This window comes from Salmo trutta, chromosome 35 (assembly GCF_901001165.1).
Source record: "Salmo trutta chromosome 35, fSalTru1.1, whole genome shotgun sequence".
In the NCBI taxonomy this organism is placed as follows: domain Eukaryota; kingdom Metazoa; phylum Chordata; class Actinopteri; order Salmoniformes; family Salmonidae; genus Salmo; species Salmo trutta.
This window is the reverse complement of record NC_042991.1, coordinates 550,992-577,902: the sequence shown is the minus strand read 5'-3', so window position 1 is coordinate 577,902 and position 26,911 is coordinate 550,992. Positions and strand designations below refer to the sequence as shown.

The 26,911-nt window shown below is 45.0% G+C and overlaps 1 protein-coding gene across 1 annotated transcript in view; it reads right to left on the bottom strand.

The window, feature by feature from the left end:
- Positions 1 to 214: 214 nt before the first annotated feature.
- Positions 215 to 26,911, bottom strand: part of LOC115174430 (forkhead box protein O3) — a 57,186-nt gene continuing 30,489 nt past the window's right edge. The window contains exons 2-3 of the mRNA XM_029732941.1: positions 1,830 to 3,314; positions 215 to 1,067 (exon numbers count right to left, since the gene is read on the bottom strand). Coding sequence (XP_029588801.1) covers positions 1,863 to 3,314 — 1,452 coding nt within the window. The 3' untranslated portion in view covers positions 215 to 1,067; positions 1,830 to 1,862. The remainder of the gene's footprint in view (positions 1,068 to 1,829; positions 3,315 to 26,911) is intronic.

The window sequence follows — 26,911 nt, the reverse complement described above, 5'->3', positions numbered from 1 at the left end:
TCGCTCTACTATTATTCTGACATTTCACATTCTTAAAATACAGTGGTGTTCCTAACTGATCTAAAACAGGGAATTTTTACTAGGATTAAATGTCAGGAATTGTGAAAAACTGAGTTTAAATGTATTTGCCTAAGGTCTATGTAAACTTCCGACTTCAACTGTAGATACACACAAACGATACCAATCTCTCTGTATAGTATTTGGCTAAGGATAATTGTACATCATTATTATTTTTATTATAAGTCATTTTAAAACTGGGACTAATCAATCAAACTCATGTAAAATGAAAACAACAAAACCTGAAGTGCATGGCGTTATGTTTATGTCATCATCGCTCCTAAGGGGCTATGGAGTCTTGTCATTTTGGGAGGTGTGCGTGCGTAACGTGTGTGTGTTGTCACTATTTTAAATGCAGATATTGTCTCCTTCCTTCAGTTGAATCAATACTTTTTTTACACAAACAGGTGTGGTGCAGATACAGTGATGATGATAAAAACAGGAATTTAAAACAAAACATTAAACATTTAAAATCACTGAGTGAAAACAGAGGGAAGATGTTCAAGGTAACTCACCCCAGAAACCACTGTATTAGATTTCACACAACATTACTTTTGTTTTTGTTTATCTTTTTTCATTTTTCAAACAGGAATTAGTTCACTGTACATTACAACCTTGCTTGCCACATTTCCTGGTTTCCCATCCCAAAACGCCTTCAAATAAACAAAACACAGTCTCTCTCTCTCTCTGAAATCTTTACAATTAATTTTGTCCGGACTGGTATTTTCTCAAAGGAAGATTGCATAATTCTGAGATGAGCTTGTTGTGAAGATTTCACATAGTTTTTATTTTATTTGTTTGTTTTGCAGGAGGCTTTGAGTAACTGACAGTAGCGTCTTGTGAGTCTGTGTCTTTGAAATCATTCATGGTTGGTCAGAGTGGGAGCAAAGGTAGGTTTCTCTAGAGGAGGTCTTGTGTAAACAGAGGGTTTTTATTCCACGTTGTGCTGATGGCAGGTTTGGCAAAAAGGACATTTTGTGTCTGATCTTCTCATGCTTTACAGTTGGGACCTGGAGAGAGGGAGATACGGGAAATGACATCAGATCTGAGTGAATGGGATGAATTTCTAATCATAATTCAATATCAGACTATTACCCAGCAAAAATGTGGGCCCAAATATTGTCCCCATGTAAATTTCTTGTGGACAGACTATGTAAACATAAATGGTACCGTAGATAAAGGGTGGTGTAAAGAGAGAGAGTGGAGCTTTTCGTTCCAGTTCCGATACTTATTCTATCTCTTAACACGTATGGACCCAGAACTTAATTGAGTGTCTGACCAATTACGCGTGTTGGGCTGGTGTGGGCTAGCCTGTGTTGGGCTGGTGTAGGCTAGTCCGTTTTGGGCTGGTGTGGGCATTGTGTGGTCTAGCCTGTTCCCACCTTGCCCACCAAATACCCTGGGCCAATGGGGTGGTTTTTGCTGGGTCATAGCTGACTAACAGTAATCCAAGTGACACAGTCCAAAATTACTTTCAAGGAACATGACAAATCAATAAACATGCTTTCACTATTCTCTGCTCGACAGCTAGAAACAGACAGAAAATCACATATTCCCAGTCCCGGTCCCATGTGGCTCAGTTGGTAGAGCATGGTGTTTGCAACGCCATGGGGAAAAAATTGTTTTTATGAAATGTATGCATTCACTACTGTAAGTCGCTCTGGATAAGAGCCTGCTAAATGACTAAAATGTAAAAATGTAAATGTAATATTCTCTCTCTCTGGCACTAATGGCAGTCCCAGATGTACACAGACAGTGACATGGACTCTGACCTGCTCCGCCACCTCCAGAGCGTGTCCTCCCTCTCAGCCAGGGACCCAGTTCTGAGGTCCCTGCTTGGTGCTGGTGAAGCTGCCAAGGTTGGCTCCGTTCAGGTTGGCCAGAGACTCAAAGTTAAAGTCCAGGCCATCTGCATCCATCAGCTCGTTTCTGATGATGGACTCCATGTCACACTCCAGGCTCCCGTTAAACATGTCCAAGTCTAGGTCAGTGGGAAAGCGGTCGGGGCCTAGTGAGCAGATCCCACCACTGCCACCAGCGCTCCCATTCAGGAAGAGAGACGAATCAATCTGCATCATAGAGGATCCGTTGGAACCAAGTCTCAGTGGAGAGTGCAGGAGCTGCTGCTTTACGTTGGCCTCGTTGTTCAGGCTCAGACTCCCGTTCAGGGTCCTCAGGGAGCCCTGGTTGTGGTTGTGGGGGTGTAAGAGACCTCCCTGCCCTCCCTGTCCAGCAACCGTGGTCCCAAAGGTCATCATGGGGTCGCTGCAGAGCATGAGGCCTCGCCGGGAGTTCTGGGAGATGACGGCAGCGGCGCTGGCCTGTGACATCAGCGGATCGGACTGGGTCATCATGACGTCGCTGTGGCTGTGGCCCTCTGAGTTGAGCAAGTCCTGCAAGGTCTGGCTGCCGAAGCGGGAGATGCAGGAGAAGGACGTCTGCTTATTCTCCTGGATGGTCTGCATGGGGGCGGGCCGCAGGGAGGAACCCGCTGCGAGGGGCCCGAAGATGGAATTATTGTAGCCGCCGCTGCTTGCACCATTAGAGGGGGATGCGGCGGAGGGAGAGGTGGCTGAGGAGGTGGAGCCCAGCCCGGCAGGCTTGGAGCCAAAGCTGAACCCGGTGGATCCTCTCTGGGTGGTCGGTCCGGTTGGGTTGGGGGCCAGAGTAATATTATCCAGCAGCTCATCCATCAGGTCATCCGCCAGCCCGTCGTTCAGGTTCATTGTTCCTGCCAGGTCTGCCAGGCGAGGCAGCTCTGCGGGCACTGCCTTCCCATTGGGCGTGGGGGCGTTCCCGGGCGACAGCGCCCTACCAGGGCTGGAGTATAGCATGGGCGACAGTGGCGGTTCATCGTCCGGCACCTCGTCCAGCTCTGGGTTGGCCAGGATGGGCGAGAGGCGCCCGCTCAGCGTGCTGGCGTTGGAGTTGGTGCGTGAGCGGAAGTCTGTCCAGGCATCCAGGTCCTCACTGCTCCGTGATGTGGGGCTGCCCGGCCACTTGGAAAGCCCTGAGGGGCTGTCTCCGCCCCCCTCGCCAGCCGCCACTGCCTGGAGGGCCGCCTTCTTTTTGGCTGCGCGGCCGCGGGCAGACTTGGTGTACTTGTTGCTGTTGTCCATGGAGACAGCACGGCGCCGGGGGGCCTTCCCACCTTTTCCTCCCTCCGGGTTTATCATCCACCAGGAACTCTTTCCCGTTCCCTCGTTCTGGACACGGATGAAACGACTGTGGAGGGAGAGGTTGTGCCGGATGGAGTTCTGTCAGAGAGATAGAAAAGAAAGAGAGAGAGAGAGTGTTAGAGAGTCCACTACAGTGCTCAAAATCATTGAAAAGTAATTAAGCAAACAATGCATGTAATCAGTATTGAGTATTCATATTATTTTTCATTTTCCAATCAATGATTGTATGAATCATGTTCATTAAGTCCAGGAACATTGATTTATAAACCACCCATTGAGTTTGTACTCAATGTTCTTTGAGACTAGCGCTGCTAGAAGAATAAAGCTTTGACTGTTCATTCCCTGCTGAATGGAACACCACAGATAGCAACACATGAATAACATGCAGCAACAATTAGCGTTGATGTTCCTATTGTTCCCATTGTAGTGTGTGTATGTATTGTAGGGTGTGTATGTGTGTGTGACTTAGTGTGCTCTATTATTAATCACAAATACGCACACACACACACACACAAAAAGACCCCCGCCACGACATTGCGTAACAGGCAGGTTTTGCAGTGTGTGTGTGTACTTGGCAGGGGGATTGTGAGTCATTGCTGGTGTGTATTGATCTGAGACAAGCTCCTTCATGTTCAGAACAGAGTTGGGAGACACACAGCAGGTTGTGCTTATTCATCATCAAATACTCAAACAGTTTGAGTTCTGGGAACTCAGTCGGGGTCTCAACTTACTGTTGAGAGTTAGAATAATAGAATACACAAGGTGCAATTCAAATGTTGGTTGTGTATCAGCAGTCACTTAATTAGATCATATCAGCAAACATTTTTTAGATTGGTAAGTTAGTCTAGCGGCAAGCTATCTAAACTTGTAGTAAGCATGGTTCGAATTACTGGCCGGGGTGGGGCCCATGGATCATCAGCTATCATATTAAAAACGTCAAACATTTTCCTCCACCCTATGGCAAAATATGTAGAATTGCAGGAAATTAGCTGTAAAACTGTAACATTTTCTCTCCACCCCATGGCAAAATGAGTAGAATTACATGAAATTAACTTTAAAAATGTAAATGTTCTATGCTGTCATGAGGGGGGCTGCTAAAATGTTTTGCTCACAAGATTATGATTTCATAATGGTACCAGTAAAATTAAAGGCACTATAATACCCTACCACTCACAGCGTCCACATGTCCATCGCGCCACACACACACACACACACACACACACACACACACAGAAGATAACACCCATCTATCCGTGGCCATGTGGATGCTTCAGCTGACATGCTTTCATATACAGTACCATGGCCCATTTATGATGGCGTAATGAACACACACTCTATAACCTCACATATCATCACCGGACAAGGGAAGACTGTGCAAGAACAAAGCTCCAGACTCTACTGGTCTATTGGATACATCCTCTACTCACAGGATGAATGAACATAACTACTTAATGATGTGCGTTATGTGTGGCTTACACAGAGTGATGGCTGTGCATGGTTACTCCACAAACAGTAAGTTTTATACCAAACATGTTTCAACACACAAAAATCAAGGTAATTTTACTGATTATAAATAAGGGGGCAACCCAAAAGAACTGAACACATTGAGGTACTGCAATGGATATTCATCCATGCCTCTTTCCAGTTTCTTTCCAAACATATAGTTCTCTACGGGCCCTGAGAGACAGTGGGGTTTTGATATGTGACCCGTTTCAGGAAACTAGGCGTATGTCGCAAGTCACGACTTCACAGGAGAGCCATTTGAACGTTTACATTTTAATTTTAAATCAAAATGCGTTTTTTGGCAGAAATGCCTTCTGGAACATGTGAACTTTCATGTGCCTTAATAACAAACTTTCCATCTGTATATATGAATACAATTGTTAAATTACGAGCGTAGTTAGTTTAGCCACAGAAAAAGCCAGCAACCTTCCCGCTAGCCATGATTGGCTGAGATAATGAGTGGGCTGGACATGCCGAGAGAGGAGTTCAGATTGGTCTGCCATATAGAAGGCTTCTGTCTATGTGAGCTCGTCAGTCTGTGTTGGTAATGCTGTCGAACACGGCTTTTAAAAACATGTATAGTGTAGTGGAGCTCCATGAGGAATTAGAGTATGATAGCTAAAGAGATGGAGAAAACACCTGTCTCCGGTTTACTTCTTCAAACTAAGGGCAACCGTGACATGGCTTCCGTGACAGGGAGACGCGTCCATCATGCATGATGATGTATATGGGTAAGATGGCTAGCTACATTTTCAGATATTACACATTTCTAATTTTGACAGAAAGTGGTTTCATTTCAAGCTAAATTGAACTGTTAGCTAGCTAGCTGGCTCCCTAGCTAACGTTACGCTTATGACATTATTATTCGTATCCCAGAACCGTTTGCTTTGCTAGTTAGAGCCTAATGTTAGCTAGCTACATGTCTTAAGCTAAAGTGTACAACACCCGTTGAATATGGCCGGTGTCAGTAAACGTCGGCAAAAAAGCATAATGAAATTGTTGCCAGCAGAGCTTGTTAGGCTGTTTTCATGTTATCCAGAGGTAAACAAATCATCGGTCAGAGCGTCAAGTGTGTGCTCCGAGAGCGAAACGAGATGGGAGGGGCTAAAGCTTAAGAGGCTGTGAACGATGCTGAATGGTTGTAGACAAAGAAGAGCTCTTCACTAGATACCAAACATTCAAAGGCCATTTTCTCAAAAGTGAGTTTACAAGTTTATCAATTTCAAAGCAGAATTACTTTCCCATTGTTCCTCAAAAATGCAGTGCAAAATATACCATTTTGTAGCCGTGAGTCTCTACTTTTATCCAATGTAAAAAACATTTCAAATTTTACTACATAATACCGAATCCAGGTGGTGAGTCACATATATAGATATAAACAACCTGAACACCATCCAAAACATATAATATGAAAGAAATGTATCTTTGCATGTTCTTTCTCTGCCCCAAAACAGAACAGATTATTGGGTTTGAAATCAGAGAGAACCAAAGTCGTTAGTTTTTTTCTGGGAATCCAAATATTGTTTTTCCCAACCAATCTCCTCTTTTCCCTTCCTCTCTTACAGTACACTGACAACGTGGATTGGATTGTTATTCTGTTTGGAAAAATGTGTAACGTTGTGTGTAATGTTGCCTTTGAGAGTTGTGTGTGAGGGCAATAGCGGTACTGAGTATGCTTTAAATGCCAGGATGTCATATTAATTTCGGCTTTTCATCTAGTAGAATGCATTGCACACTATTGAGGAAGAGAATTGTCTTTTCACACCCACGTGTTTTTGACAAACGAACGAATAGCAGGGAACAAGCACGATTGCGCATTAGATGATGCCTTCTCAGTATGGATGAGTGGCATGTTGACATTTGTTGCTTACTGCATACATTTTTACTAAACGGTAAGTTCTCAATAGTATGTACTATTAGTACACAGTATGTTGTTTTACAAAGTAGTAGGCAAGACTTCAGCCACGGTGTGTATATGTGTATGTGCGTGTAGGTCTGTCCTATGAAGTAAGATGAGGACAGATACCAAGGAAACCAGTGTTTACAGCCAGCCAGCCAGCCAGGCAGCATCTCTAGAGGCATGACGTAAGGCAGCTTTATTACAGCAGCTAAAAACAAACAGCCCCAGAACATACACACTCCCACACTAAGTGTTTACAGCTGCTACGAGCTAAATGAATGAAGGAAGAACGCTTAAAAAATTATTGAAATAACTAGATACATGAAATTATTAAGAGGGTGGGGGTGTGAGCAGAGAGGGGGATAACATCTATGGAGGGAGCGAGAGGGAGAGGGAACAAGTGAGGGAGGAAAAGAGAGGGAACAGAGTGAATGGAATCTCTGAGGTTCTCTCCCCCTGTAAACATATATCTGCCAGCTCCTGACACTTAATACATTCTCACTCCTTCTCTCCCTTCTTTCCTCGCAACACTGGAACTCTTTAATATTTCCTCTATTCCCCCCCTCTCTTTTCTGTACCACTAAAAAGTAATTGTTAAGAGAGGGTGTAATGTGTGTATGTAAGTGTGTGGTTTGTGTGTGTGTCTGTGTGCTTGCGACACTGCAGTGAGAGTACAGTATACTTACTACACTTGCTCCTCTGGGTTATTCACAAAGCCCATTAAGAAAAATGAGACAGTAGCTCTGATTCATATCTCTCTCTCTCTAACTCTGTCTCTCTCTCTGATACACACACGTAAAAACACACACACCTAAACTAACTACACAAATACACCCGTTATCCCTACTACTGACACGATGCATAAATACAATGTATGACTGCACATGTATACACAATGCTAACAAACGCTCATGGCCTTGAACACACACACAGCCCTCTACAACATCTCCTCAGTTGTCATCTCATCCCAGGGATAGCTACACTGTTATTCATCTCCTATCACGCCTGCTCCATAGCTAATGTTTTAACTGACAGATTCTTATGTATGTACGTACATATATATGTACACATATGTCTTGTCGTGTCCCATGTATATATACTGCTCAAAAAAATAAAGGGAACACTTAAACAACACAGCCTAGATCTGAATGAAAGAAATAATCTTATTAAATACTTTTTTCTTTACATAGTTGAATGTGCTGACAACAAAATCACACAAAAATAATCAATGGAAATCCAATTTATCAACCCATGGAGGTGTGGATTTGGAGTCACACTCAAAATGAAAGTGGAAAACCACACTACAGGCTGATCCAACTTTGATGTAATGTCCTTAAAACAAGTCAAAATGAGGCTCAGTAGTGTGTGTTGCCTCCACGTGCCTGTATGACCTCCCTACAACGCCTGGGCATGCTCCTGATGAGGTGGCGGATGGTCTCCTGAGGGATCTCCTCCCAGACCTGGACAAAAGCATCCGCCAACTCCTGGACAGTCTGTGGTGCAACGTGGCGTTGGTGGATGGAGCGAAACATGATGTCCCAGATGTGCTCAATTGGATTCAGGTCTGGGGAACGGGCGGGCCAGTCCATAGCATCAATGCCTTCCTCTTGCAGGAACTGCTGACACACTCCAGCCACATGAGGTCTAGCATTGTCTTGCATTAGGAGGAACCCAGGGCCAACCGCACCAGCATATGGTCTCACAAGGGGTCTGAGGATCTCATCTCGGTACCTAATGGCAGTCAGGCTACCTCTGGCGAGCACATGGAGGGCTGTGCGGCCCCCCAAATAAATGCCACCCCACACCATGACTGACACACCGCCAAACCGGTCATGCTGGAGGATGTTGCAGTCATCTTGGTGTTCTCTGGCAAATGCCAAACGTCCTGCACGGTGTTGGGCTGTAAGCACAACCCCCACCTGTGGACGTCGGGCCCTCATACCACCCTCATGGAGTCTGTTTCTGACCGTTTGAGCAGACACATGCACATTTGTGGCCTGCTGGAGGTCATTTTGCAGGGCTCTGGCAGTGCTTCTCCTGCTCCTCCTTGCACAAAGGCTGAGGTAGCGGTCCTGCTGCTGGGTTGTTGCCCTTCTACGGCCTCCTCCACGTCTCCTGATGTACTGGCCTGTCTCCTGGTAGCGTCTCCATGCTCTGGACACTACACTGACAGACACAGCAAACCTTCTTGCCACAGCTCACATTGATGTGCCATCCTGGATGAGCTGCACTACCTGAGTCACTTGTGTGGGTTGTAGACTCCGTCTCATGCTACCACTAGAGTGAAAGCACCGCCAGCATTCAAAAGTGACCAAAACATCAGCCAGGAAGCATAGGAACTGAGAAGTGGTCTGTGGTCCCCACCTGCAGAACCACTCCTTTATTGGGGGTGTCTTGCTAATTGCCTATAATTTCCACCTGTTGTCTATTCCATTTGCACAACAGCATGTGCAATTTATTGTCAATTAGTGCCGCTTCCTAAGTGGACAGTTTGATTTCACAGAAGTGTGATTGACTTGGAGTTACATTGTGTTGTTTAAGTGTTCCCTTTATTTTTTTGAGCAGTGTATATATTTACATATTTTCTTCGCATATCTTTTTATATATTTATTTTCTAAAAACTCCACCTAAAAACACTCTCCTGCAACCAGCCTCATCAATCAAATCTGAAATTTGAAATCCTCAACAGAAGCTAGCCAGAGGTTAGCCAGAGGTTGGCCAGTTCACTGGCTAACGTTGGAGTTCAGCTGGCCACGGTTGGCGATCATCAGCTATCCCTTAGCTCGAAAAGCGATCGCCAGTTTTGTACAGCGCAACTCTGACCAGAGCATACCGGACCTATTTTCTCTCCATATACCCGGATTTCTACCGCAGGCTCTGGACATCGACACCTGGATCTTGCAGCTAGCTAGCTGCTACCCGAGTGACTATTGGCTAACGTCCGTCCCGGAGCTAACATCAATTATTCTGGAGCTAGCCAGCTGAAGAGTTCCATCAGCCACTCCTGGGCTACAATCACCTATCCGGACCCGTTTTACTGCCGATGCGGAGCCCCATTGGGCCTTCACGACTGGACTACCGACGTTATCTGCCCGAGGGAGTTATCCAACTGGCCCCTCCGTCGCGACGTACCCTGAACGCCCATCTGCGGCCTGCTAATCGTTAGCTGTCTTATCGGCTGCTATCTGAATAGGTCTATCGGACAATTTTCTTGGGCCACTATAACTATAACTATTTTGCCAATTGGACTGGTCCCCCCCTACCACATGGAACCCCACTAATCTACAGACAGAAACGCACGAGGTGGCTAAAAACAGACCCCCCTCCATCTTCTGCCAGCTTGCTACCTATGGCCCGGCTAGCTATCTGAATCTCACTTGGACATTTATGATCACTCGGCTAAACATGTCTCTCCTTAATGTCAATATGCCTTGTCCATTGCTCTTCTGGTTAGTGTTTATTGGCTTATTTCACTGTAGAGCCTCTAGCCCTGCTCATTATACCTTATCCAACCTTTCAGTTCCACCACCCACACATGCTATGACATCTTTTGGTTTCAATGATGATGTTTCTAGAGACAATATCTCTCTCATCATCACTCAATGCCTAGGTTTACCTCCACTGTATTCACATCCAACCATACCTTTGTCTGTACATTATACCTTGAAGCTATTTTATCGCCCCCAGAAACCTGCTCCTTTTACTCTCTATTCTGGACGTCATAGACGACCAATTCTCATAGCTTTTAGCCGTACCCTTATCCTACTCCTCCTCTGTTCCTCTGGCGATGTAGAGGTGAATCCAGGCCCTGCAGTGCCTAGCTCCACTCCTATTCCACAGGCGCTCTCTTTTGATGACTTCTGTAACCGTAATAGCCTTGGTTTCATGCATGTTAATATTAGAAGCCTTCTCCCTAAGTTTGTTTTATTCAATGCTTTAGCACACTCTGCCAACCCGGATGTCCTAGCCGTGTCTGAATCCTGGCTTAGGAAGTCCACCAAAAACTCTGAAATCTTCATCCCTAACTACAACATTTTCAGACAAGATAGAACGGCCAAAGGGGGCGGTGTTGCAATCTACTGCAGAGATAGCCTGCAGAGTTCTGTCCTTACTATCCAGGTCTGTACCCAAACAATTTGAACTTCTACTTTTAAAAATCCATCTCTCTAAAAACAAGTCTCTCACCGTTGTCGCCTGCTGTAGACCACCCTCTGCCCCCAGCTGTGCTCTAGACACCATATGTAAACTGATTGCCCCCCATCTATCTTCAGAGCTCGTGCTGCTAGGTGACCTAAACTGGGACATGCTTAACACCCCAGCCATCCTACAATTTAAGCTTGATGCCCTGAATCTCACACAAATTATCAATGAACCTACCAGGTACCACCCCAAAGCCGTAAACACGGGCACCCTCATAGATATCATCCTAACCAACTTGCCCTCTAAATACACCTCTGCTGTTTTCAACCAAGATCTCAGCGATCACTGCCTCATTGCCTACATCCGTAATGGGCCAGCGGTCAAACAACCTCCACTCATCACAGTCAAACGCTCCCTGAAACATTTCAGGGAGCAAGCCTTTCTCATCGATCTGGCCCAGGTATCCTGGAAGGATATTGACCTCATCCCGTCAGTAAAGGATGCCTGGTTATTTTTTTTAAATGCCTTACTCACCATCTTAAATAAGCATGCCCCATTCAAGAAATTTAGAACCAGGAACAGATATAGCCCTTGGTTCTCTCCAGACGTGACTGCCCTTAACTTGTTGGGGCTAGGGGGAAGTATTTACACGGCCGGATAAAAAACGTACCTGATTTAATCTGGTTACTAATCCTACCCAGTAACTAGAATATGCATATACTTATTATATATGGATAGAAAACACCCTAAAGTTTCTAAAACTGTTTGAATGGTGTCTGTGAGTATAACAGAACTCCTATGGCAGGGAAAAACCTGAGAAGGTTTCATGCAGGAAGTACCCTGTCTGACAAGGTGTTGTTGTTCTTGCTTCTGTTTATTGAAGAGTCAGGATCTTAGCTGTAACGTGACAATTCCTACGGCTCCAATAGGCTCTCAGAGCCCGGGAAAAACATGAACGATGACGAGGCAGCCTCAGGCTGAAACACATTATCGCCTTTTCCAAGTGGCCAATCAGAGGACAATGGAATTAGGCGCGTGCCTGGTTCGACCCTGTGCAGTATTTTCCTTCGGCTGTTTAGCTAATTGCAGATTCCCGGTCGGAATATTATCGCTTTTTTACGAGAATAATGGCATAAAAATTGATTTTAAACAGCGGTTGACATGCTTCGAAGTACGGTAATGGAATATTTCGAATTTTTTTGTCACGTAATGCGCCATGCGCACGACCATGATTTACCATTCTGATAGTGTCTAGAACGCACGAACAAAACGTCGCTGATGGAACATAACTATGGATTATTTGGGACCAAACCTACATTTGTTATTGAAGTAGAAGTCCTGGGAGTGCATTCTGACGAAGAACAGGAAAGGTAATAACATTTTTGTTATAGTAAATCTGATTTTGGTGAAGGCTAAACTTGCTGGGTGTCTAAATAGCTAGCCCTGTGATGCCGGGCTATGTACTTAGAATATTGCAAAATGTGCTTTCACCAAAAAGCTATTTTAAAATCGGGCATATCGAGTGCATAGAGCAGTTCTGTATCTATAATTCTTAAAATAATTGATATGCTTTTTGTGAACGTTTATCGTGAGTAATTTAGTAAATTGTTAGTAAATTCCCCGGAAGTTTGCGGGGGGTATGCTAGTTCTGAACGTCACATGCTAATGTAAAAAGCTGGTTTTTGATATAAATATGAACTTGATTGAACAAAACATGCATGTATTGTATAACATAATGTAGGTGTGTCATCTGATGAAGATCATCAAAGGTTAGTGCTGCATTTAGCTGTCTTCTGGGTTTTTGTGACATTATATGCTAGCTTGAAAAATGGGTGTCTGATTATTTCTGGCTGGGTACTCTGCTGACATAATCTAATGTTTTGCTTTCGTTGTAAAGCCTTTTTGAAATCGGGCAGTGTGGTTAGATTAACGAGAGTCTTGTCTTTAAATAGCTGTAAAATAGTCATATGTTTGAGAAATTGAAGTAATAGCATTTCAAACATTTTGAAAATCGCGCCACAGGATTCAACTGGCTGTTACGTAGGTGGGACGAATTCGTCCCGCCGGTCCCATAGAGGTTAACCAACACAAAAACATCCTGTGGCGTTCTTGATTAGCATCGAACAGCCCCCGTGATATGCAACTTTTCAGGGAAGTTAGAAACCAATATACAGAGGCAGTTAGAAAAGCCAAGGCTAGCTTTTTCAAGCAGAAATTTGCTTCCTGCAACACAAACTCAAAAACGTTCTGGGACACTGTAAAGTCCATGGAGAATAAGAACACCTCCTCCCAGCTGCCCACTGCACTGAGGATAGGAAACTCTGTCACCTCCGATAAATCCACTATAATTGAGAATTTAAATAAGCATTTTTCTACGGCTGGCCATGCTTTCCACCTGGCTACCCCTACCGCGGTCAACAGCACTGCACCCCCCACAGCTACTCGCCCAAGCCTTCCCCATTTCTCCTTCTCCCAAATCCATTCAGCTGATGTTCTGAAAGAGCTGCAAAATCTGGACCCCTACAAATCAGCCGTGCTAGACAATCTGGACAATTTCTTTATAAAATTATCTGCTGAAATTGTTGCAACCCCTATTACTAGCCTGTTCAACCTCTCTTTCGTGTCATCTGAGATTCCAAAAGATTGGAAAGCAGCTGCTGTCATCCCCCTCTTCAAAGGAGGGGACAATCTTGTCCCAAACTGCTACAGACCTATATCTATCCTACCCTGCCTTTCTAAGGTCTTCGAAAGCCAAGTCAACAAACAAATTACCGACCATTTCAAATTCCACCGCACCTTCTCCGCTATGCAATCTGGTTTCAGAGCTGGTCATGGGTGCACCTCAGCCACGCTCAAGGTCCTAAACAATATCGTAACCGCCATCGATAAGAAACAATACTGTGCTGCCGTATTCATTGACCTGGCCAAGGCTTTCGACTCTGTCAATCACCACATCCTCATCGGCAGACTCAATAGCCTTGGTTTCTCAAATGATTGCCTCGCCTGGTTTACCAACTACTTCTCTGATAGAGTTCAATGTGTCAAATCGGATGGCCTGTTGTCCGGGCCTCGGGTAGTCTCTATGGGGGTGCCACAGGGTTCAATTCTTGGGCCGACTCTCTTCTCTGTATACATCAATGATGTCGCTCTTGCTGCTGGTGAGTCTCTGATCCACCTCTTCGCAGACGACACCATTCTGTATACTTCTGGCCCTTCTTTGGACACTGTGTTAACAACCCTCCAGACGAGCTTCAATGCCATACAACTCTCCTTCCATGGCCTCCAACTGCTCTTAAATACAAGTAAAACTAAATGCATGCTCTTCAACTGATCGCTGCCCGCACCTGCCCGCCCGTCCAGCATCACTACTCTGGACGGTTCTTACTTAGAATATGTGGACAACTACAAATACCTAGGTGTCTGGTTAGACTGTAAGCTCTCCTTCCAGACTCACAACAAACATCTCCAATCCAAAGTTAAATCTAGAATTGGCTTCCTATTTCACAACAAAGCATCCTTCACTCATGCTGCCAAACATACCCTCGTAAAACTGACCATCCTACCGATCCTCGACTTCGGCGATGTCATTTACAAAATAGCCTCCAATACCCTACTCAATAAACTGTTGGTGCCATCCGTTTTGTCACCAACGCCCCATATACTACCCACCACTGCGACCTGTACGCTCTCGTTGGCTGGCCCTCGCTTCATACTCCCGTGGTCCCGTGTGGCTCAGTTGGTAGAGCATGGTGTTTGCAACGCCAGGGTTGTGGGTTCGATTCCCACGGGGGACCAGTACGGGGAAAAAAATGCATGAAATGTATGCATTCACTACTGTAAGTCGCTCTAGATAAAAGCGTCTGATAAATGACTAAAATGTCAATGTAAATGTAATACTTGTCGCCAAACCCACTGGCTCCAGGTCATCTACAAGACCTTGCTAGGTAAAGTCCCCTCAGATCACTGGTCACCATAGCAGCACCCACTTGTAGCACATGCTCCAGCAGGTATATCTCTCTGGTCACCCCCAAAGCCAATTCCTCCTTTGGCGTCTCTCCTTCCAGTTCTCTGCTGCCAATGACTGGAACGAACTACAAAAATCTCTGAAACTGCAAACACTTATCTCCCTCACTAGCTTTAAGCACCAGCTGTCAGAGCAGCTCACAGATCACTGCACCTGTACATAGCCCAAACAACTACCTCTTCTCCTGCTGTATTTATTTATTTATTTTGCTCCTTTTGCACCCCATTATTTCTACACTACAAATCTACCATTCCAGTGTTTTACTTGTTATATTTTATTTACTTTGCCACCATGGCCTTTTTTTGCCTTTACCTCCCTTATCTCACCTCATTGGCTAACATTGTATATAGACTTATTTTTCTACCGTATTATTGACTGTATGTTTGTTTTACTCCATGTGTAACTCTGTGTTGTTGTATGTGTCGAACTGCTTTGCTTTATCTTGGCCAGGTCGCAATTGTAAATGAGAACTTGTTCTCAACTTGCCTACCTGGTTAAATAAAGGTGAAATAAATACAAATAAAGAAATAGACATATGTATGTATGTATGTGTGTGTGTGGACACCAGCTGCAGCCAGAGCTCTGGAGCACAGAGGACTTTTTGTCCATCAGCAACATGTGGGAACAATTCATCACTGTCAGCAACTACGCTAGGAATCTACACACACACACACACACACACACACACACACACACACACACACACACATACACACACACCATTTTTAAGAGGCTTGTATGAGATAGTAATATTCTAGTAATACTGAGCTCTACAGTATCTATCACTAGGAGTTGTTTAAGTTGGTTTCATCACCCAGCTAAGCCTCATATATCACTCTGGTCTGACAGGATAGCCTGGGTCATTCTGGCCTCATCTGTGACTTGGAAGAAAAGGATGAGCGTTCTGTCCTGTCCTAAATCTCTCTGCCGGCCTCCAATCTCTCTACACCTCCCCGCCTATCCACTATTCTAACCCGCCCCACCTTCCCTTCTCCTCCCCTGCTTTACTGGTTCAAGCCAAGCCTGAACCATGCCTTCAGCCACAGGGGGTAGTGCTATCTCTTTCCTAAAAGACCTGCCCTACCCTCTGAGGTTATGTAACACATACACACACACACACACACACACACACACACACACACACACACACACACACACACACACACACACACACACACACACAGACTGAGAGCTCTTCACACCCTGTATAACAGGAAGTGTCCAGGTCGTGAGGTGAACATCAGGCTGGGAGGCTGGGCGGGGTCAAAGGTGAGAGTGCACTGAGGTCGTTGGTAACTCCTCTTACACCATTACTCCGCCTCCAGACCTGCTCTGTCAGCACTGATTGCTTGGGTTCAGTGACCTGAGTCTCATACCTCTGGGTGTACTTTACCTCCCTTGCGTCACTTGACAGACAGACAGACAGACAGACAGACAGACAGACAGACAGACAGACAGACAGACAGACAGACAGACAGACAGACAGACAGACAGACAGACAGGAGAGAGAGACTCCCATGTAAACCATATCTAATCTGAGTCTTATGTCAACATTGACCACTGTTGGGACAAACACACATACTGTACTTAAGTAATAAAACAGTAACAATCACTCTACAGTCGTGGCCAAAAGTTTTGAGAATGACACAAATATTAATTTTCACAAAGTCTGCTGCCTCAGTTTGTATGATGGCAATTTGTAAATACGCCAGAATGTTATGAAGAGTGATCAGATGAATTGCAATTAATTGCAAAGTCCCTCTTTGCCATGCAAATGAACTGACTGTCTCCTAAAGTTGATTCAGCTGCGGGATCGGGGCACCACCAGTACAGAGCTTGCTCAGGAATGGCAGCAGGCAGGTGTGAGTGCATCTGCACGCACAGTGAGGCGAAGACTTTTGGAGGATGGCCTGGTGTCAAGAAGGGCAGCATAGAAGCCACTTCTCTCCAGGAAAAACATCAGGGACAGACTGATATTCTGCAAAAGGTACAGGGACTCAGCATTGGACTGCTGAGGACTGGGGTAAAGTCATTTTCTGGGGCATCCAGAAAAAAGCTTGTCCGGAGAAGACAAGGTGAGCGCTACCATCAGTCCTGTGTCATGCCAACAGTAAAGCATCCTGAGACCATTCATGTGTGGGGTTGCTTCTCAGCCAAGGGAGTGGGCTCACTCACAATTTTGCCTAAGAACACAGCCACGAATAAAGAATGGTACCAACACATCCTCCGAGAGCAACTTCTCCCAACCATCCAGGAACAGTTTGGTGACGAACAATGATTTTCCAGCATGATGGAGCACCTTGCCATAAGGCAAAAGTGATAACTAAGTGGCTCGGGGAACAAAACATCGATATTTTGGTCCATGGCCAGGAAACTCCCCAGACCTTAATCCCATTTGAGAACTTGTGGTCAATCCTCAAGAGGCGGGTGGACAAACAAAAACCCACAAATTCTGACAAACTCCAAGCATTGATTATGCAAGAGTGGGCTGCCATCAGTCAGGATGTGGCCCAGAAGTTAATTGACAGCATGCCAGGGCAGATTGCAGAGGTCTTGAAAAAGAAGGGTCAACACTGCAAATCTTTGCATCAACTTTATGTAACTGTCAATAAAAGCCTTTGACACTTATGAAATGCTGTAATTATACTTCAGTATTCCATATTAACATCTGACAAAAATATCTAAAGACACTGAAGCTGCAAATTTTGTGGAAATTAATATCTGTATCATTCTCAAAACTTTTGGCCACGACTGTATAATGAGAGAGATATACAGGACTGGTCCTCTTAGGTTTGCAGGCTAACAACAAAAGTGTCACCAACAACAGGTAAAACACACACACACACACACACACACACACACACACACACACACACACACACACACACACACACACACACACACACACACACACACACACACACACACACACACGATTCCTCACAAAGACCAGTCAAAAAAAAGCCCATGATTTGGGGGATTTTCACAAAATGTAATCCATAGAATAGTCCTTTGGAGGAAGCATTGTTGACATATATTTGACATTTGTATCTAAAAGAGTTGTGCAAAAGAGGGATTAAGGAAAATAATGTTTGTGAGAAAGAGGAGAGATACATGTTTTTATGAGTGTTTTAATGAATTTTCTGATTTCCTATGTGTAATTTGTGTAATTGTAAGATGCAGGGCTCGCTTGCAAATGAGACCTTGGTCTCAATGGGACTCCCTGTTAAAATAAAAGTAAATAATAATAACATAGAGAGAAGGTGCGAGAGAGACAGAAAGAGGGAGAGAGGGCTAACTGTACGTTTTTGACACAAGGTGGATTATAAATAAACTACAGATCAGGCGCTGATACAGAGGACAGGAGAGTTACGACAAAGTTATTTATATTGTAACCCTCCATGCACACGATCCTTACCGCTCTCTCTCTCTCTCAAACACACACACACACACACTACACACTACACACACTACACGCACTACACGCACTACACGCACTACACGCACTACACGCACTACACGCACTACTCCCAATTCCAGCTGCCCTGAGTTCTGGAGAGTGAAGAGAACATTCCATTCCATTCAACCAAATGTGCTCTTTCCCGGCCTGGGCTGGGCATCACTCCACTTATTTGTGTGTGTTTAGGTTGTGTGTGTGTGTGTAAACTGGACAGACATCAAGAGGTCAGGATTGTGAAAGTGGTCACACTCCTCTATTATGGCTTTCTCCTCATTTTCTCTCTCTCCCTCTCGCTCGTTCTCTGTCTCTGCACATTGCATTTACATTTTACTAATATACTCCATTCACACAACAATAGTCCAACCCACAAATAAGCCCACATGAAATAATGTACACATGAAACAGGAAACTCTCAAACTGTCCACAGGTCTCTGTCACTCCAACAGGTTGGGCCCCTTTCTCTTTTCACAGTCCACAGGACATGATCCTTTAAGAATCATGGATCATTCTCCTGCCACTAAGAGGCCTGGCTAATGTGTTGGTCACACACAGGCATACATGCACACGCACACAGACACACACCCACTTTCCCGCCATTCATCCCGTCCTGAGCTCAGTTTTGCATAAGGCCACATGCTCAAAGACCTCCGTGTTTACCCTCCGTTTCCTCCAATCAGGACTGCCCTGAGAGGGGGTGTTGGCTGATCAAGCCCACCTTATCTAACCAATCAGAGCCCTAAAAATCAGGCATGGTCTGTCACATTGTCCTGGTGGCCCTCCTGTAGGTCAGTGTGTTTCATGATCCCAGTCACCTCGTTGCTGAAAACGTGCTTGACTTATGCTGTGGTGAGTTACTGCACACACCCACACATACATTTTCATTTACATTACATTTTAGTCATTTAGCAGACGCTCTTATCCAGAGTGACTTACAGTAGTGAGTGCATACATTTCAATTAATGCATTTAAAAAAAATGTTTGTATTTATTTTTTATCCATAAACAGAAATATCTACAGTGTGTGAATGTGTTCACAACATACACAGCACAGTAAACATACACACAGACCGTATGAAACAAAAAGCTCCCTTACTTTAGATTCCTTCTGTATGGCACAGAGTCTCAAATATACCCAAAGCTGAGAGAGTCAGCTCCTCTCAGCAGTAGAGAACATAACGCACGGTATCCTGTCCGTTCATTAGTGTACGGTTCAGTATAGTTCACTACGGGACGTTACAGTTGGCCTTGCTGTGCTTTACCACCAGAGTTCCCGTACAGAATGTCCCACAGCCAAGGCCCTACCACGCTTGCCAAGAACACACACAAGCAAGCATGCACGCAAGGATGGACGCACACACACACACACACAAAGCCTGCAGATCATCCTCACAGATATAGAGAGAGACAGAGAGAAAGAGAGAGGGGAGAGAGAGAGAGCAAAGCGAGAGAGGGGAAAGAAAGACAGACAGAGAGGCAAACCAACAGACACGTGCACCAAAACAAACAGATGGCTTGCTTCAGATGTAGAAAGACTTGAACAAAGATATATTTATTCTGTCTCTGGAACAGTATGTCTCTATTATGAGGCTCATCCAACAGTTCTCTGAGCAAGATCTGCTCAGTGGCCATCCACAACTCCCACAGTGTTTAAATAAGTCAATATCGAGAGCGGTATTTAAAGCCTGTTAACTTCTGATGTGTGCGGGGTGTGCCACCTCAAGACCTAGCACCATGATGTGAGCTGGTGGTGTGAGTATACAGCCTGTCCTGTTTACTAACCACCACACCATCTATTTCAACATTTCACATCTAAAAATAGAGAGCTCGATCAGAGTGCAAGTCAGCCTGGGTAATCATGTGATGGCCCTGGCCTATGAGTGAACTAAGAACACACACACACACACACGTACAGACTGAGACAGAGAGCATACTGGTCTAGAGAGAGAATGATAAACTATGTGAATAAATGCACTAACAAAAACAATAGGGAAGTCCATCAGAGGCACGCCGTCTCGGGAGCTTCGCACTGTAACCACACACACACACACACGTATGTGTAATGGGACTTTTCCACATGGATAGTTGATTAATGAGATCTGTGGAGAGTGTTTGTGTGTGTGTGTGTGTGTGTGTGTGTGTGTGTGTGTGTGTGTGTGTGTGTGTGTGTGCTCTGCAGATTCAGAGAAGCATGATTACTGTCCCATATGAGAGAGGGAGATGTAGATAGAGAAGGAGAGCACTTCATATTAGGAGAGAAAGGGGGTGAGGTTTCTGAAAGGAAGGAGGGAGGGAGAGGAAGGGGAGAGAGAGGAAGTCCTACAGCACATCTCCGGGGGAAAGGGAGAGAAAAGAAGAGTAGGAGAGAGTTGTACAGTTTGTATAGTCAGGAGAGAGGGCCTCTACCATTTGGAGGGAGAAAATGAAGGTGGAAGAATATAGAGGGAGATGTGAGGAAATGTAGTAGGGAATGTAGGAGGTCAAAGAAGCGAGTCAGTCTGTGGGAGGGAAGGAAGGAGGGAGGGTGTGTGTTTTTTATGTGTTTAGAGGTTTACTACCACTATAAACACTGCTCTGCCCTGGCTGTTTCACACGTCTGTGTGCGCCCCATCCCTAAATACCGACCACCCTCCTTTCCCTGTACCCCCGCACTGCTTCTGATTTACTAACCGCTTCCCGAAAAACGACAGCATTCCACCCCCCTCTGTGTCCTCTCCTTTTTTCAACCATTCCCGGATATTAGGCCTTGCTAATGCCATCTCCCCCACCCACACACACATACTAAAACATACACAGCCACACACACAGTTAAAATATACAGCCTCAGTCACACACACGCACACGTACACACACACATTGTTCAGCAACAGTGCCATTCTCTGACCCCCTCTCTGCGTTTCAGCACGTCCTCTCCATTCATCTTCATTATGTCACCCTCCCTGATTTATCCCTCCCTGTGTGTGTTTGTGGTCTTGTTCTTCTATCCTTGTGGGGACCTGAAATCCCCAAAAGTTGCATAAAAAATAGAAGAGCAAGGAAAATTCTCTCTCGTGGGGCCATTCCCTCCCCCCCCACAAGGATAGAAAAACAAGTGTGTGTGACATTGAGGTGTACGGACTCTTTGATCGTGTGTTTCCGTAACACACTCTCCTCTCACCTACATCAGGTGCTTTCTTTGTCCAGGTCAGATGGAAGGGTAGCAACAGCTGAAGTAAGGTATGCTGATGTTTGGTTCGGTTCAGTTCAATGACCTATATAACCTCCAGTTAGCTAGTACTGGAGGCAGTAGGCCAGAACTCCTCAGTTTAGTTGTCTCTGTATTTAAAACATGAATAAATCTCTATGCACACCAGTATGTATTTGACTGGTGGTAAGTGTAGCTCCAGTGTGTAGGAGGATACAGTCTTTGACATAACATGTAGTGTGTGTGTTTGACTGGGAGGGGTGTAGTGTGTGTGTGTTTAGGGGCTTGGGGTGCGTTCCTCTGATGCTTTAGCCGTGCTGGAGGCTGGAGGACCAGCTCATCTGGTAGAGATTAGTCTGGGGGCCCCTAGCTAGCTATCCTCCTGGGGCTCCGCTCTACTGTTACTGGGCCTGGTTCAGTCTAAAAACAGCCTGGACGTACAGAGTACACGAGCTAGAGCGACACACAAACGCACAGCTTTTTCAGGAACATGGTAAAGACATTATATGAATGAGAGGTTACCATAACTAAAAAAGTGTTGTCCTTGTTATCTGGTCGTTTTCATTCTTGCCCACACCTAATGGCTCATAGAATAATTATCTCTGTGAATGAGTTTAATCACATCTCTTTGAAAGATGGTTTATTTGATGCGCACTCAGGTTTGACTGGTCTGAGGCTTTCTCTGTACATGTGAAATGTCACAGCTGTAATGTTAAAGGGATACTGCTAGCAGATACTCATAGACTTCCAGTCATTACACTAATGCTAGTTAGCATTGGCTCACGAATCTACCTCTTTCTTCATACTGGATACAGACATAAAAATGGTATCCACGAGTTCATCTGACTCTGGGGAAGAGTTGAACAAAGATATTGCCAAAGCCAGGGAAAAAAACCCTTTAAGTGTCAGTAAGGGTCACTGATGGCTGACTGGTTCAGTTTATCTCAAACATGCCTGACCCTGACCTACATTCACCCCCTGCACAAGAACTTTCTGCTCCGTTTCAGTGTGTGTGTGTGTGTGTGTGTGTGTGTGTGTGTGTGTGTGTGTGTGTGTGTGTGTGTGTGTGTGTGTGTCTGCAAAGGCTCAATGTGTGCTGAGCTCAGCACTTTCAGGCCTGTCAGTTTCATTCCTCCCCCACACACACCAGCTGAGCAGCTGCAGGGGAGAGGGAAAACTTTGCAACAGCAAGCCTTTATCAGCAACACCCACGCACACATACAGCATTGTACATCCACGGCACTGTACATGCACACACACACATATATCCCGTTGCTGTCCCAGCAACAGTAGGCCTTTTCCTTAGTTCCTAGGCTACACCCTTCTGGAGAGGGTCACATGATTTCCTGTTCTACTGTGACTGAGTGCAGCGAGGTGAGGTGACTGTGGCTACTCTATTCTTTTCCCAATTCCTCACCCACTTTATCTCCATCTATCTTCATCCAACCCCCCTATTTTCTCCTCTCTCCCACCTATCTCCCTATCACTCACTTCCTTCACCCTCTGTTCCATTCATTCACTCTCCTCCGTCCTAACTCCTCTCTTCTCCTCCCTCCCTCTCTCCTGTGGCTATGTGACTGAATCGGTAGGAGATGAAAGACAAGCTTCACTCTCTGAGACCCAGTCTTAGAACCAAAGCTATTGTTCCATGACTCCATGACCTACTTCAGTACTACATTTACATTTACATTTTAGTCATTTAGCAGACGCTCTTATCCAGAGCGACTTACAGTAGTGAATGCATACATTTCATTTTTCATTTCATACATTTTTTTTTTTTTTCGTACTTGGCCCCCCGTGGGAATCGAACCCACAACCCTGGCGTTGCAAACACATATGCATACACAGTGTGTATGCATATGTGTGTATGTGTGTAGGCTACAAGGATCCATTTGCGTGTGAGCATATGTCTGTGTGTGTGTGTATGTGTGTGAGAGTCTTAGCTAAGCTTATTAATCACTGCCACATGACAGCAGAGAAAGCCATGTATTCCTGTTGTCGCTCCACTCTGCTAAGTCAGCTTATATCTGCAGGTCTCTCCCTTCATCTATCCATCCCGCACTTCTGTACTCTCTCTTTTTATATCACTCCACTTCTACAGCCCACACAGATGCTACTGGACTCCATATTTATTGTTACTGCACAATGTCTATTTATTTTTGCACTATCTATTGCACAATCCCCCGGCACGTGTAAATATCCTATTTTTATTCATTGAGCTTTTATTGTTATTTCATTGCACTGTGTACTCCATGTATATCATGTGTATATGACAAATAAACAAACTTGAACTTGATGTGTGTGAGTTTGTTTGAGAAAGGGTGCGTGTGTGTTAGTGTGTATCCCAAGGGAACTGTATGAACTGTATTTGTCCCTCTTCACCCACACACTGAACTTAATAACCCTTTGGTAGAAGGGCTAAATGATAGGGTATTCTGTCTCTCTATTCCCCAGGATTGAGAGGCTTAACCGGGGATACGGGAGGCCCTCTCCTCCATCCCTCTCTTTGTCCCTGCTCTCTCAGGCACTCACAGCTTAGTGACACTCTGCATCATACAAGACAAAACACACATGCAGATGCAGACACACACAACACACACACACACTACTTACTGTTCACGGTTATTTTGAAACCCCGGCACATACATACATACACCACATATGGCTACACTTGCGTTCCTGAACACACAGGCCCACACACATTGCTTCCCCCTCCCTCCCTCCCTCCCTCCCTCCAGTAGAGCTCTTTTCCCCATACACAGCACTTTGTCTTTATATTGGCCCACTATTAATAGACTGTATGGATCACACTGCCACTGGCAGCTTCCCTACTACCCCTCCTTTCCTCTACTCCAATCTGCATCCATCGCATCCATAGCAAACAGGGCAGGTATTAAGGGTGTGAAAGTTTTATTTTCTGTTAAATAGAAAACATATTTTTATTAAACATTGACCTGTGTGTGATCCTTACCTCTCTCTCTCTCAAACACACACACACACACACACACACACACCACACCACACCACACCACACCACACCACACCACACACACACAGAGAGAGAGAGGTGACTCTGAAAAGCTTTGAGGCTCAGTGAGTCTCAAAGAGGTGTGTGCGAAGGCCTTGTAAACCAGAGACTAAAAAGAAAGAGTGTAAAAAGAGAGAAAGAAAGCGCTGACAAGCTTTTTGACTGAGAGAAGGCTTTACAGACAACAGCTTCTGATGTGTAGGAGCATTGGGCCAGTAACCGAAAGATTGCTGGATCGAATCCCTGAGCTGACAAGGTAAAAATCAGCCCCTGAGCAGGGTGCTGATGACATGGATGTCGATTTAGGCATCCCCCGCACCTCTGATTCAGAGGGGTTGGGATAAATGCAGAAGACGCATTTCAGTTGAATGGATTCAGTTGTACAACTGACTAGGTATCCCCCTTTCAACATAGACTTTGTTGCTGGAATGGTAACCCCTGAGTAAAATGGTAACCCCTGAGTAAACTTTTGGTTGTCCAGACTGGGTTATCTCTTTTGTTCTATTTTGCTTTGTTTTCCTACAGTCAGACAGATAGAGCCTCAGAGTAAAAGGTTGCCATCAGGCCCTGTTGTATTTTACAGTAAACTGGGTCACTCTCTGGCTGACTAACACACTGAGTGTGTAAAGTCAGGATAAAGTTACCCGGCGCTAAGTGTGTGTGTGCCTGCCAGCCTACTGAAAAATACAACGCCAGCCACACTGGGGGAGGGGTCTGTGTGTGTGTGTGTGTGTGCGAATGACTCAGACAGGCAGGAATGTACTGTACTACATTGGGAAAGGGGAGGCATTTCATATGAAGTGAGTGCAATGTACGAGGCTAAATGAGGGTCTTTTAATTTAAAATAGTGAGGAGAGTATACATTTGCAGACTTGATGAGTCTTTTTCCTGTCTGGGTTAGACTACCATGGGTACTGCCTAGGGACCGGAGCTGAGGGGGGCAAGTGTGTGTGTGTGTGTGTGTGTGTGTGTGTGTGTGTGTGTGTGTGTGTGTGTGTGTGTGTGTGTGTGTGTGTGTGTGTGTGTGTGTGTGTGTGTCTTGGGTAGAAGGAGTAGAGGTAGCAAGGAGAATTTGGGTTAGTGTAAATAATTCAGCTCCCAAAGCTTAGCAGTACAGCAGGCAGTAGCCATGAACAGTCTGTCTACCAACTCCTTCTCAGGCACTTCACAAGAGGAGGGGGCTGTGCCATAAGGGGGACTGGGAGTAAGAACGCCATGAAGGCCATCTGGATGTTGCTGATTGGAGGAGGCAAAAGAGATCCCTGTGTACGGAATGTGGGAGAATGGATTTTTTTTTTTTAATTTAATCTTTATTTAACTAGGCAAGTCAGCTAAAAACACATTCTTATTTACTATGACTGCCTACCAAAAGGCAAAAGGCCTCTTGCGGGGGAGGCTGGGATTAAAAATAAAAAATTAATAAAATATAAATATATGACAAAACACACATCACGACAAGAGAGACAGCACAACACTACATAAAGGCAGCAACACATGACAACACAGCATGGTAGCAACACAACAGAACAACAACATGGTAGCAACACAACATGGTAGCAGCACAAAACATGGTACAAACATTATTGGGCACAGACAACAGCACAAAGGGCAAGAAGGTAGAGACAACAATACATCACACAAAGCAGCCACATATGTCAGTAAGTGTGTGCATGATTAAGATTTGAATGAAGAGATTGAGATAAAACTGTCCAGTTTGAGTGTTTGTTGCAGTTCGTTCCAGTCGCTAGCTGCAGCGAACTGAAAAGACGAGCGACCCAGGGATGTGTGTACTTTGGGGATCTTTAACAGAATGTGACTGGCAGAACAGGTGTTGTATGTGGAGGATGAAGGCTGCAGTAGATATCTCAGATGGGGGGAGTGAGGGCTAAGAGGGTTTTACAAATAAGCATCAACCAGTGGGTCTTGCGACAGGTATACAGAGATGACCAGTTTACAGAGGAGTATAGAGTGCAGTGATGTGTCCTATAAGGAGCATTGGTGGCAAATCTGATGGCCGAATGGTAAAGAACATCTAGCCGCTCGAGAGCACCTTTACCTGCCGATCTATAAATTATGTCTCTGTAATCTAGTATGGATAGATGGTCATCTGAATCAGGGTTAGATTGGCAGCTGAGGTGAAAGAGAAGCGATCACGATAGAGGACACCAAGTCTAGATTTAACTTTAGACTGCAGCTTTTATATGTGCTGAGAGAAGGACAGTGCACTGTCTAGCCATACTCCCAAGTACTTGTATGAGGTGACTACCTCAAGCTCTAAACCCTCAGAGGTAGTAATCACACCTGTGGGGAGGGGGCATTCTTCTTACCAAACCACATGACCTTTGTTTTGGAGGTGTTCAGAACAAGGTTAAGGGTAGAGAAAGCTTGTTGGACACTCGAAAGCTATGTTGTAGAGCATTTAACACAAAATTCGGGGAGG